Source organism: Pipistrellus kuhlii, unplaced genomic scaffold (assembly GCF_014108245.1).
Source record: "Pipistrellus kuhlii isolate mPipKuh1 unplaced genomic scaffold, mPipKuh1.p scaffold_m20_p_19, whole genome shotgun sequence".
Taxonomy (NCBI): Eukaryota; Metazoa; Chordata; class Mammalia; order Chiroptera; family Vespertilionidae; genus Pipistrellus; species Pipistrellus kuhlii.
The window spans coordinates 13,405,056-13,419,281 of record NW_023425504.1 but is presented as its reverse complement, the minus strand read 5'-3'; the positions used below and the strand labels follow the sequence as shown (position 1 = coordinate 13,419,281).

At 38.7% G+C, this 14,226-nt stretch overlaps 1 protein-coding gene across 4 annotated transcripts in view; it reads left to right on the top strand.

Moving 5' to 3' along the window:
• The first annotated feature begins 5,690 nt into the window (after window positions 1-5,690).
• OCRL (OCRL inositol polyphosphate-5-phosphatase) overlaps window positions 5,691-14,226 on the top strand; it is a 55,350-nt gene continuing 46,814 nt past the window's right edge. For 2 of the 4 annotated variants that reach the window (XM_045583537.1, XM_045583536.1), the window contains exons 1-4: window positions 5,691-5,925; window positions 6,186-6,264; window positions 10,457-10,536; window positions 13,206-13,244. In XM_045583537.1, the coding sequence (XP_045439493.1) occupies window positions 5,886-5,925; window positions 6,186-6,264; window positions 10,457-10,536; window positions 13,206-13,244 (238 nt within the window). In that variant the 5' untranslated portion in view covers window positions 5,691-5,885. Of the gene's footprint in view, window positions 5,926-6,184; window positions 6,265-10,456; window positions 10,537-13,205; window positions 13,245-14,226 lie in introns of those variants that run through there. The other 2 variants (XM_036443378.2, XM_045583538.1) reach the window with 2 other exon arrangements.

Sequence of the window (14,226 nt, the reverse complement as noted above, 5' to 3'; positions counted from 1 at the left end):
CAATGATTCTCTCTCATCATTGATGTTTCTATCTTCTCTCCCTCTCCCTTCCTCTATGAAATATATATATATATATATATATATATATATATATATATACTCTTATTTATGATTCTCTGTATGGAAAGAAATATCTAAGTTGGACTTGTGCATATGAAAAACAAGGCTTTTCAACTAGTGGTAATTTAAAAATCATTGAATCATTTATACCTCTGCCTGATCTGCTTTCCAGCCTCTGGCTGCTGACTCACCTATTTGAAATCCTCCCCAGCCTCATCTATGTTAAGCAGGCCTGTTTTTGCCTTTGCAGGCTCAAAGATCTCTTGCTTGTGAAAGCTTCAGCTTTCTGCATTTAAAATATTTATATTTTTGCTGTAAATTTTTGAAAGGGCTTTTGTAAGTGTGCTCTTGAAATTATTTGTGCATGACTAATTTAATTGATAATGGCTGTAATTTCTCTATAATTATTATGCATACTTGGAAATTCTAGCAAGTGAGACGATCCAACTTAAAAATTGTTTTCAAAGATAACTTTTTTTAATAAGTACAAATTTTAATAATTAATGAACTTAGTATAATGTTATATTTTGTAACCATTTCATTAAATGGTTAATATTTTGAGTTTTCCTTTTCTTTTTGTGTTTTATAGTCTCTTTTTTAGATTTCAATTTTTTATTTTGTCTCTAAAGAGCCCATAAATCCTAAGCACATAGTTAAAATTATCTAATGGATAAAGACAGGCACGGAGTACCCATTTAATTGTGTGTGTGTGTGTGTGGTGATGAAGGTAGTGAGGCTTGTGTTTTCTTGAAGCTAGTGTTTTATTTATTTGAATTTTGTTGAATGACCATTTAACTTTTTGCATTGAATGTCTCTTGTATATAAATACAAGTATAGGGCACAGGACCTTTTTCTGTTATGGCGAAATGCCATCTGATAGGTGAGAATGATCAGAGCTCTACATTAAAGAATTTACTATAGAAGTGGCAAAACTTGAGTTTTGGAGTATCATAGGCGAAGGAGAAGCAGGGTTGGTGGATAAACCTGAAGTTTCAAATTTGAATGACTAAACAGTGATGTCAATAACAACCACAGATGAGTCAGAAGGCAGTTGTGAACTTAAAAAAAATGATTTTACTCAACTTACAAAAATGATTTTACATACAGAAGCACATACAGTCCCCAAAATGATCCCTCCCCCCAAAGGAGATATAATAATTTACCACAGGATCAGACCTAAGGAAAAGATTAAATTCATCAGGGTTGCCTTTGTCCCCTCTGCTGGCCCTAGTCTGAAGGGATTCATATATTCACTTAACTTTGATTCTAGGGCCAGCTATTTCAATGCATCCTAAACACCACTTTAGACTCCCTTACCCCGTGACCTTCTGCTCTCCCAAGCCTAATGTACCCTCTTGGTATATTTTTTTACCCTTGTCTTCCATGTGTCAAACATTGCCAAAGAAAGTTATAGATGTGTGCTCATTTGGATCACTGTAGAAAGTCATGCCATCAGTTTCCAATAAGGCTCTCTCTGTTGCTCTAAAACCCTTTATTAACTTTTCTGCATTTGCTATCACTCTCCAACACTGCCTTCCCTCCTTCTCTGCCTTATTTAAGTTCTCAAACCCTCCTCTACTCTCAACTTTAATTTCATCAGGTTAAATGTGATAATCCAGTTAGAGCAGGTACCATAGTACCTGGCACATTGAAGGTTCCAAATAAACACTATTTTTACTATTGATATGGAATGAAAAACTATCTTGGTTAAAAAGCTCTGGCTTTGCCTGGCTGGTGTGGTTCAGTGGTTGAGCATTAGGGCACATGCCCGGGTTGCATGCTCAATCCCCAGTGTGGGGCATGCAGTAGGCAGCTGAGCAATGATTATCTCTCATCCTTGAAGTTTCTATCTCTTTCCCCTCTCCCTTTCTCTCTGAAATCAATATATAAATATATATATATATATATATATATATATATATATATATATAATTTTTTAAAAAAAGCTCCAGCTTTGAATTTAGACAAATGTCAGTTTGAATAGCGATAGTTAATGGGCAAGTTACTAAACCTCTCTGAGTCTGTTTTCTCATCTTTAAAATAGAAACAATACAGAAATTTAGTGAGTATTAAAATTTTAAAAGTATGTATGCAAAGTCATGAGGAATGGCTGTCATGGGAGTATTCAATGTTAGCCACCAGGATAGGGATTATTTTTGTTATTGCAACATCCACTTATTGCATTTTTTGAGAAAAGCATCATCTCCTCTTTGAGAAACTAGAAGTTTTAGTGTCCTCACCTCCATTTCTTCACAACCTCTTTTTGTTGTTGTTCATTTTTATTTGTTGACGATTGAGCGGGGGGGAGGGGTGGAGAGAAACATGGATTTGCTATTCCATTTAGTTATACATTCATTGGTTGATTCTTATATGTTCCCTGATCAGGGATCGAACCCGAAACCTTGCCATATGGATGTTCTAACCAACTGAGCTACCCTGCCAGGACACCACCTCTTATTCTTTACAACAAATACTTGAGTTCCCCACTATATCCAGGGCACTCACTGTCTTACATGCTGAGGATATTATAGACTTGGAGGAGGAAGTATGAGTTTCTCTAAGATTGATGTGTCCATCTCTGCCTTGGATCCTTGCCCTTCCTAATTACCGAGAAGTTTTTCTTGCAAAGTTTCTGCTTTCCTCACTAGCATCTTAAATGTGCCCCCTTCACTGGTTCCTCCTTCTCCTTTATTTTAAAGTGGCTTCAGGCTTTGCCAAGTATTTCTCTTTGACCCTTCTAGCTAATTTAATTAAAATTTTATTCCACTCCTTTTTATATTCAAACCTCTGCAATACATGATCTCTTATTTCCTCATGATACACTCCTTTTCAATTGTCACCTTGTTTGTACCACTTATTGAAATAATTTATTTTGTGATCTCCAGTGAACTCTTTGACACATCTGAAGACAGTCTCTCAATCCTCATTTTTCTTGTCCTGTTTTCAGCATTTGACACTGCTGACCCCTACATATTATTTTTTTTCATTGGTAGCAAACAATTTAAAATGCAGGAAATAACATAACCAATATATGTAGCAACCATCCAATTATACCAAACCTTGCAACAGCAACTTTCAGATTGTGTTTAAAAAAATAAATATGACAGATATAGGTGATATTCCCTGTATGCTCCTCTCCAGTCTCAGTATATACCCTTTCTTCGTGGTGGTTATGCCCTTTCATGTTTTTTTTTTGTTTTTGTTTTTTTGTTTGCTTTTTTTATTGGAGAAAGGGAGAGAGAGAGGGAGAGGGAGAAGGATTTGTTGTTCTACTTATTTACTCATTCATTGATTGATTCTTGTATGTGCCCTGACCAGAGGACAACGCTCTGCTCTAACTGAGCAATCCGGCCCTGGCTTATAGACTTTTACTATAGCCATAAAAAACATACAATATTTGCAGATTTTATAAAATAGTATACTGTACATGTTTTGCAATATTCTCTTTATGCTCAACATTGTATTTAATGGGATCTAACTCTGTTAATACATATAGTTTGAGTTATTCATTTTAATTTAAAAATAGTAACCAACTTCATGAATACTATGCTTTATTTATCCATTCACCTGCTGATGGACATTTAATTTGCTTCCATATTTTTTTCTGAGAGTGCAAAGAATTCTGCAATGAACATTATTTTACATGCTTTCTCATGCACAAAGTGCAAAATTTTGCCCAGGTCTATAGCTAGAAATGGAATTTCTGGGTTGAACTATATTACATATACAATTTTATTTTATGATGTCAAATTCCTTTTCATAATAGTTCTACCAACTTATACTCCTTCTCTCTATATATTAGAGGCCCATTGCACTAAGAGATTCATGCAATAGGCATTCCCCTCCTTGATTTTCAGCACCGGTTTTCTTCCAGCACCTGGGACCCAGGCCTTCGCTCAGGCCAGAGTCTGTCTTCTTTGTCTTTGCTGCAGGCTCCAGCCAGAGTCTGCCATCTTCATCTTCACTGCAGATTCTGGAGTCTGCAGTCTTCATCTTTGCTGTAGCTGGAGTGCTGGTGCTGTAGATCCCTTTGCCCCCTGCCTTCTCTCTCATAGCAGGCATCCTGCCCTACCCGGCCACTTCAAGTCTGGAGTAGCTGGGACTCCGCTGTCTTTGGCCTTCTAATTTGCATAGGCTGGCTGGCATAGCAGAGTGGTGGTTAATTTGCATGTTTCTCTTTTATTAGTGTATATTAGAGGCCCAGTGCATGAATTCATGCATGGATGGGGTCTGGCTAGCCTGGCCAAGGGGAGGGGACATGGGCGGTTGGCTGGCCTGCCTACTGGTCAAACTCCTGGTCGAGGGGACAATTTGCATATTAGCCTTTTATTATATAGGATATACACTGAGTGGCCAGATTATTATGTGTTTAGAAACTATAATAATCTGGCCATTCAGTGTATATATTGGAAATATGTTCTCCCAGTCTGTGACTTGTCTTTTAACTTCTTTATGTTGTCTTGGAGTGCATGCATTTTGAAGTGTAATATAGTTAAGTGTTTCAATCAATTCTTTTATTGTTTATCCTTATAGTATATTAAGTAATTATTCTCATTCCATATTCTGAGGTCATAAAGATGGTCTCCTATTTTCTTCTGAAAGTTTTAAAGATCTGCTTTTCACATTTATATCTTTAATCTACAGATTTAATTTAATTTAATTTACAGCTTTCCCCCCTCTGTGGTGTGATATAGGGATATAGTTTTATAATTTTCCTTGTGGATGATCTATAGTCCTAGCACCATTTAGTAGATAATCCATTTCCCCCTACTCATTTCAAATATCACATGATGCATATCAACTTCCATATATGTGTGATCTGTATCGGGGCTCTGTATTATGTTCCACTGGTCTGTCTACCTCTATAACACACTGTCTAAATTACTCTAGGTTTAAAATCAGACATATCATCCATTGTAGATTCTTGAAAAATGAATATCAGCTGAAGCATTCCTCTGGGAATAATATTCTTATGAATGTCAACAGAATAAAATAGTCAAAGGAGAGATCTACCACAATGGCTTACAATAAAGTGATGGTGGTGCGAATAGAGCGAAAACATAATTCCAAAGGAAATATTAACAAGGTTTGTTGACTGATTGGATACAGAGAAATGAAGAAAGAGGAAGAAAGAATATGGCTTTGAAGTTTCAAGCCTGGGTGGCTGTGTGAAAGTATGATGAGTTAGTTTTGTTATTCAGTATTGTGGTAACAATGGGGTATATTAGGCAAGGGGTCAGGGCCAGCGATATACTTTTGGTCGTTGCCCGCATAGAGGAGACCTGGAAAGGGCTCAAAGATCTCAACTTCGGTGATTTTTCCGATATAGTGGGTGGAAGGAATAAGAGGAAGGAACATCTGAGAGATACCCAGGACCGCGCATTGTAACTGTTATAAGGACATTTTGAATGGAAGATGTGGGTCCTGTTGGCCCGACTCCTTTGAGTTCCCTCATAGATACGACTCTGCTTTATTTCTGTGGCAATTTTCAAAGTCTCCAGGACAATCCTGGAGTCAAGGGCAGCATTTAAAATGTATTCCATGCTGGACGTGTCAAACACCCCATCCTGTGGAGTTTCTCCCTGCAGTTCCGCAGGTTGGCCGCAGGGGGCGGGCTCCGCGGCGGCCTGGGAAACTGGCGGGGACGCGAGGCGACGCTCTCTCTCCGTCCAGCTCTCGGCTCCCGGCTCCGGCTAGCCGCTCTCGGCGTGGAGCGTTCCTAACCGACACGCAACAGAGGCGCGCGTGTCGGAGAACTCGGGAGGCAGCGTCGTCGGATCCGCCCGCTGTCCGCCGCCCGGCCGAGTCCGGAGGAGGCCGCCCGGATGGAGCCGCCGCTCCCAGTCGGAGCCCAGCCCCTTGCAGTATCCGCCTGAGGGAAGGAGGAGGGGAGGCCGCGCCGGGCCGGGGTGGGGGTCGGAGGGACGGAGGAATGCGGGCGGGGCGGGAGCCGGAGTCGTTAGGCCCCGAGGCCGAGCCTCGCTGAGGGAGGGGGCCGGCGCAGGAGGCCGAGCCTCCGGTACAGAGGGCGGGCGGGCCGAGGAGCGGCAGTCTCCCTCCGTCCCGCCACGGTCTACCCCTCACTGGCCGCATTTTAGAGCTAAACCTTGACTAAAACCCACATATTGTGGAGGGTGTGGAGATCAGGGGTCATGTCCAGGAGTCCTGCACCCTGACCCTAGCCCTGAGGAACGGGCAGTATGAGTAAGTAACAGCTCATTCCCACGGTGTAGCCTGCCAGTCCCTCCCAGCCCCAAACACAGGAGCCAACCACCTTCCTCCCATCCCACTGAAGCCGCCTGGACAACAGGTTCAGGGCCAGGTGTGATCTGCGAGTGCTCTAACCGCAGGGCCTTGTCTCCAGCTCCTAAGCTGCGGGCTGGCTCCTGGAAGTGTGGCTCAGTGGAAGGACTCACTGGGCAGGGAAGCAGGAAGCCCTGGGTTCTTAGTTCCCACCCCTGCAACTGACTGAGTTGTGTAACCTGGGGCAAGTCAATAAAGGTGTCTGCGCCTTCCTGCTGTCATCAGTTAAATAAAAACATTAATTGTGTACCGTATAGCCTTTGCTGTTGGAACTGAAAGAATAATAAACGTGAGAGTGGTTTACAAAAAAGTAAAAGTGTTATAGAATCACTTCATTGTTAACCTTGACAGAAGTGCCTTTTCTTAACCCCATTCAACTGGTTCCTCCAGTCTCCCCACCTGCTTAGTCCACTGGTTAGAAGCATATTCATTAATTCAGTAATGGTTTAATGTAGTGGTTTAAGTGCCTCATTTATTGATTGTGAGAAAAAGTAATGAAATGTGCAGAAATAGAAATGACATTTGGCTTTTTTTTCTTTGTGTTACCTTCTACTCTGCCATGCATGTAGTAGCTCAGTAAATACTGTTGACTGATGTATCAAATGATTATTTTGATAAGCTATCATTATAGCTGTTGATTTCACTCCATGGCCACTAATGCCTCATCTTAAAAGTATCTATGGTGACAATTACATTTCATAGGTCCCTATCTATCCCTGTGTGCTCAAGCCACCTCTCATTGATTATTCACAGGTTTCTTGACATTAGAGTTTAAAAATTGCTGATCACTTAAATCCTGCCATCACCCAACACTGGATTCTGCCTAAAACACAATTTTTTTTTCTCAGTCCCTGCTTTTAGGTTGTCCAGACTCAGTCTGTATCTAATTATATAGAAGACATTCCCGCTGGCCTATCCTGCCCTTTTCTGAGACTCTTAGTGCCACCCTATCTGACATCAACTGGTTTTATTAAAATAGTTCTTCCCGAGGGCTTTCCTAGTCAGTTCTGTTGATGTAGGAAGCTTGTATTCTTTTCCCCAGGTTTCATCAAACTCTGTAAGACCAATTTAATACAAATCAGTTTAACATAAATGTGAATTGAAACCACTGCCACTTCTCAGAATTACGTTGTGTGACGCTAGAAAAGGGTGGAGAGATGTGACCCTTGGGCAAATCAGTACATTTTTTTGAACCTTGGATCCTCATGGACAAAAAAAAATTATGAGGATTAAATAAAATAGCTGCATTGTTGAGAGCATCTTAGCCCAGGATTCAGCTTATAAGGGAGTGAGCAGCTGGCCTTGAGATAAAAGTCTCACTCTATCTGATCTTGTACTAGAAGAACTTTTAAACTTGCAGTGGTAGCTCTCCTGACTATTTGTGTCTTTCCCACATAAAATCCAATTCTTGTGTTCCATGTCTGCATAGGTTATAGGGGTATAGCAACAACTAACATTCAGTGGCTTGATTTGTGCCAGCTACTCTTCTAAGCACTTTTCATAAATCCCCTTTTATAGAGAGAGAAATTGAGGCACCCAGAAATTAAGTCACTTGCTCACAGTTAGGATGTAACATAGCCGAGATTTACACCCATATAAGGATCTCAGAATTACATTGTCTGAAGTTTATTTAGAGATAATTTATTAGAGACACCCAATACTATCATTTCATTTATAATCCTCAAATTCTTATCTCTTGAGTTCCTTCTCTGAATTGGGTGTCCAGAACTTTTTTTACTTTAGGCCTTTTTGTCCTAGAACTTGAAGCCTATTTTAATCTGTAGTTCTGGAGTTGCTTCTATTGACCGTGGAGAAATATACATGAGAGACTAACAGTTAAAAATAGTAAGATTTTTGGAAATGGGATCAAGCTAACATTTCTTTCTTTTTTTTATCCAAGGAAAATAGATTATGATATAAGCTGTTGTTTCATCTTGAACCTACCTTGAACAAATCATAGTATTTCCTAGGGATAATGCTGAATCCACATTTACAACTTATCACTCTATACTGCTTGATAAGTATCAAATTCTATTTCCATTGTTTTGTCATGTTCCTTTCTGTTCTAAAAGGAATGGTTATGTAGCATTTTTTTGTGTGATTATTCTTAGCCCTACTTTCTTGCCACAATTTATTTAGTGACTAACATGTAGATTTTCATTAAATGCTTGTGGAATTGAATTAAATTCTCAGATTATCTTTGTTTTCTGATGGGCTTTTGTGGGGGTTGCATTTCAGGTGTACAGTGTAAAGAATCAATATTTGTATATGTTGAGAGTTACAGTTTTTTAAAATAAGTTACGGGAATGTAAAATACAGCCCCATAACTGAATCTGTGTTTCTTTTTACCACCGTCACACATTTTGCCCACCTCCTATCCCCTACTTCTAAAGACTACCAATCTGTTCTCTATCTCTGAGTTTGTTTCTTGTTGGGTTTTGTTGAGATCATACAATATTTGCTTGCTCTGTGTGATTTATTTAACTTAGCATAATGCCTTCAAGATCCATCCGTGTTGCCTGTTTTGGAATCGTTTTTAGCAATACATTCCAGTTGAAGCTTTACTGCTAATGTTTAACACGGTTTCTAGTTTAGTTACTTTGAGATTATACTGGTATGTGTTCATTTTTCTCAGAGTAAGTTCTTCCTCCTTGACCCTTGCTTTGTCAGCCTTTATTTAGTTTCTGGTCTCCATCTGGGTTTATTAGGACTCTGCTCAACTCATGAACTTTGCAGGTTGAAAGGGTCCCATATTCCCCTAGTCACCTTAAAATGCAAACCACTGCAAATTAAGCTCAGAGAAGGAAAGCAGTACGTATTCTTTTCCTTAGTTTATTTCCCTTAGTTCTGTCTAAGCAACTTTTCTCCAGGTTATATCCCCAAATGATAAAATCGAAATCAAACCCTTCAAAACAATGACATTTTTTATGGCAGATGTTGAACAGTTATATTTAGACATTCATATCTGTTTATAGTTTAATCTAGTTTGTTTATTCAACCAATATTTATTATTAGGCAGGAGACAAAGTGAATGTGATAGGGTCTTTGCTTTCAAGGAGCTCACATGTTTGGGAAATAAATATAACTATGATGGAGTATATAAGTGCTGTATTACAGGGGCACACAAAGGGGATGAGGTCTCAGGCTCTGCTTGGGGTATTGGGGAAGTTTTACACGGAAGATGATGTTTGAGGTGGCTCTTGGGAAGAAGAGTGTTCCTGGTAAAGAGAATCACCTGAAAGTGATAGGTTTGGGGGAAGTGGGAATGTGTTCAGAATGGCCATTTACCAGTAGGTTGTACATTGATTCTGGGCCACAACGGATAAGTGGTGAATGAAGATTAATATTTCAGATGTGCATAGGAATTTAGAATTCTCACATTTTATACTGGGGTGGGGGGGGCAAGTTTTTTAGTAATGTTTACTTAGAACTGCCAGCATGAAGTTGGAAACCAGAGGAAAAAACATAAGGGATATAAGTGCAGTCTGGTGATACCTGCTACCTTGTTGGCCTCTCTGATTATTTTGAGTGATCCAGCTGGCTGGGCACTTCCTCTTAGTCCTCCATGAACCTGTATACTTTGAAGAGATAGAGCCATTCTTTGGTAAAAGCTATGGGGATAGAATTATAGAGGTATTTTATGAAAATTTTAATTCATTTATTCAATAAACTTGAGCAATTGCTATGTGCTAGACACTGTGCTAGGTGGTAGAAATACTACGGTAGAAAGCTACAGTCCCTGCCCTTATGGAATTCACACCTAGCTGCTATTAGTTCTTCACTCTGGTATGCATACTCTGAAGGTATACGTGCTGTAATTCATGCTCTTAAGATTGTAAGCTGTTCTTAGGACATAGGCTATTCTGTGTTATTTATGGCGTAGAACAGTGTGGGTATTCAGATATTGATAACCACTATATCTTTTTAGACCTGGAGCAATATCTAGCTATCATGATGCTCAGATCCAGGGAACAAGATACAGCAAGCCTAATCATTACAGTCTACATTTGTGTAATAACACAGCACTGTATTTTATTGTTAACTGTTTGGAATTTTCAGTAGCTATTCGTTGATACATTCTTCTGTTTCCTAGGTTAATAATCCAGTTGCACGGGAAGGAACAGCTTGTTCAAGATATCATTCCTATAAATAGCCACTTTAGATGTGTTCAAGGTACTAGCTTTAATTGCTTAGCTAGTTTTATAATGTTATCATTGCCTTGTGTAATACCATACATATTTAAATTTATCACTGTAAATAAAATGAAACATAGTACTCTTTGCATGAACCTACCATTGAGAAGATGATAAATGCTGTGTCTAAGAGAGCTGAAGGGTTATATTGAAGAAGAAAAAACACAACAAAACAAAACACAGAAATTAATTTCCTCTACCTCCCTCCCCCCTCCTCACTCTCCTCCTCCTCCCCCCTCTCCCATTAACCATTCAGCTTGCCCTGTGTGAGAGAGACATTCACAGGCTGGGGATTAGAAATATAGTCTGTTGCCTGTGTAGATAGTCTTTTATGCTAACAGACTCATATGTATATTTAAGTGACATTCTTGGGTTTAATTGACAAACTGCTTATTGTGAAGTATCAGGGTTGCTGGGATTCACACACATTCGGCACTTTATCCCCTCACAGTTTGAAATTAAAACATTTGGCAATTTACCTTGACATTGGTAAATCATAAGAAAATCAGCTCTGGGAAGGATATATTTGGCTTCCTGCCCTCACATTTAGGGACAGAGAACAGAACATGTGTTGTTTCATCTGCTACAATGAGCAGCAAAAAATTGGGAGGTTTGTGTAGGAGGTGTTGCTTGTGTCATCTCACATTGCTCTCCAAAGGAAACTGATTACTAGAGAACAAACTTATTATGTTTCCGGTGGGTCTCTTGGCTTCATCAGACAGAAGCATTCTGTAGGAGCTGTACATATAGTTTTACATATAGTACATATAGCTCCTTGGAAAACTTGAATTCTACCTTGCATGGATTCTTTCTTAAACTACGTTGAACTTTTTCTTTGTCCCAAAAGTATATAATAAAATTTTTTGAAAGAACAGAAATGTATAAACTAAAGCAATTCCCATCCTTCAGAGATAAACACCCACATTTCCCCATTTTTCTACACTTTTAGAGTTGGTGGGACCCAAACTATATATAGTTTTTTGTCCGTTCTGCATGCCATCATGTTATGAGTATTTTCCCTTGCCATTAATAGTTGTATACTATTCTGTTTTATGAATGGCCCATAATGTAATTATTTCGCTGTTTGACATTTGGGTTATTTTCTGCTAGTATAAATAGTAATGGGATAAATATCCCTGTACATAAATCTTTCTACACATCTTTTCTTAGCATTTGTTCTTGCAAGTGGAAATACTAAGTGGATATGACTTTTTAAGGCAGCATGTATTAAGAATGAAAAATACCTGCAATGAATGGTATCCACATTGTAGAGAAGATTGAAGTCATAACCATTCAGCTTGTGCTGTGTGAGAGAGACATTGAAAAAGGCACCTGCATACCACACAAGTTGCTGTAGTCACTTCACTTTTCATGGTGTAGCACCCTTTGTTGCAAAACCAGATCTTTAGGGAGAAAAGCCAAAGATGGCTTTAGATTAGTATCCTATTAACTCTATACCTTTTTGTACTATTTCTAGAGTCTCTTTTGCCCTCTTAGTATTGTTTTTAATAAGAAATACCACAGTGTTAGATAGGAATCTAGGAAAATATGTGTACACACACACAGTAGTTCCCCATAACAAAAGGAAGTTACTTCGAGGTTTCATATTTTCTGTTTCCTAACCTGTGCCCTGTTTTGAAAAGTCTATAAATACTGCATTTTAAAGAATTAGTTACTGAAGAACAAGGACAAACATATAAACAGCTATGTCTTAATGTCCCTCGCTTCATCATGCTAGTGAGAGTATTAAAAATGTTTCCTAATATTGAACAGTTTAGTACCTACCAGTTGCTTCTGTTGTGCCTGAATAATGGAGCCAAATATACAATCCTGGCTTGTGAAGGAACTAGAAAGGCTGAGTCTACTCCATTTGGCCACAGTCGATCCAGGCTAATCCCAAGGACTCAGTACACAGAGTGCAGCTAACTAGGAAGGTCTGGCAGGTGCTGTAGGTCAAATCCAGGGAAGCAAGAGAGGAAGAGGTGGGTTGGATCTAGACACTAAAGGTAAAGAAGGAATTTCAGGAGAGCCCTGGAGAGAAAAGAGAACTCTGAACATGGAGACTACTTTGCCCCAATTTATACTTCCTTTTTGGGCGTGGGAGGCCTTGGACCCATGGGTACTAGTTGTAGCCTGAAGATAAAGAACTTTGAGTAGTCTTTGTTCCTAAATGGGGCAGGGGCGGAGGTAATGGGATCACTGGGAAATTTTCAGAGTCTAGATCTGAGTGTAAAAAGTAATTAACCTCTGGGCTTTTGGGGTCACTTCCTTGGGTTTTTATAAAAATTATCTAAATTATGCTCATTATATGAAATTTGTATGTTATAGTTGGAGGGATTTAAACTCATCTTCACTTGAATTAACATGTTATGTTCCCTACTATTTTAATTCCTTGATTTGCTTTGAGGCATTCCGTTTGGTTAATTATTCAATTCGTTTTTCTTTTAGTTGAATTGCTCATAATCTTTAGCATCTTGTACTATTAAAATTCTTTTTTAAATGCTAAACAAAAAAAGCAAAGGATTTTTTAAAATATGTGTTCTAAGACCTAGAAGTGGTGATTGAAAGAAGCAGTTTTTTAGTTAGACATAAACTTCTTTTTGTTGAACTGGTTTCTCTTCCCTGATCCTATTCTTTTTTCCCCCTCAGAAGCAGAAGAAAATCTTTTGATTGATATAGCTTCAAACAGTGAGTATCTTTCTGAATAGAACTAATTTTCATTCAACAAACAGCTTCTTGACTACCCACTCTATTTAAGACACCTTTTTGCCACATTTTTTATCTTACCATCTTATCCTATATTCTCCATTTTTTTCAGGCAGCCATACAAATAAGTATTTCTTAGATTAAGCATAAGAAAAAGCAGGTGGCTGACAAGAATTTCTTAAAAAGTTGAAAATACAATCTGTGTTTCTAAGGCTGAACTTTGAGCTATCAGTATTGTTGCTATCAATTAAATCTTTGCTATGGAATTTATCATTATAGGAAGGGTCAGAAAATGTTTAAAGCACATAAGATTTATGAGTTTGTTTTTTATCCTCACTGAAAGATATATTTATTGATTTTGAGAGAGAGAGAGAGAGAGAGAGAGAGAGAGAGAGAGAGAGAGAGAAACATCGATGTGAGAGAAAAATATCGATTGGTTGCCTCTCATGCATGCCCCTACTGGGAATTGAACCCGCCACCTTTTTTAAAAAAACAAAAACACATTTTTATTGATTTTTGAGAGAGAAAGGGAAAGAGATACAGGATAGAAACATCAATCAGCTGTACACCCCCTACTGGGGATCAAGCAGGCAACCCCGGGCATGTACCCTGACCAGGAATCAAATGGTCACCTCCTCGTTAGTGGGCTGACACTCAACCGCTGAGCCATACCGGTCAGGCAAACCCACCACCATTTGGTATATAGGATGATGATCCAAACTGGCCAGGACATTGGTTGTTTTTTAACTGCTGTTATGCTTTAAGCTTTTTAAAATATACATTTATTATTTTTATATGTTAAATAATAATGTTTTTCTTTACTTGTTATATTCTTTTGGGAGGCTATAGAGTCCCTCTTACCAGTCGTACCTTTTTTATCTTAAAATAATTTTGGGCTTTTATTTTAGCCCCATTCCTTCAAGGCATCCCTTTATTAGAGAGAACATTATCTTCTCACTATTTT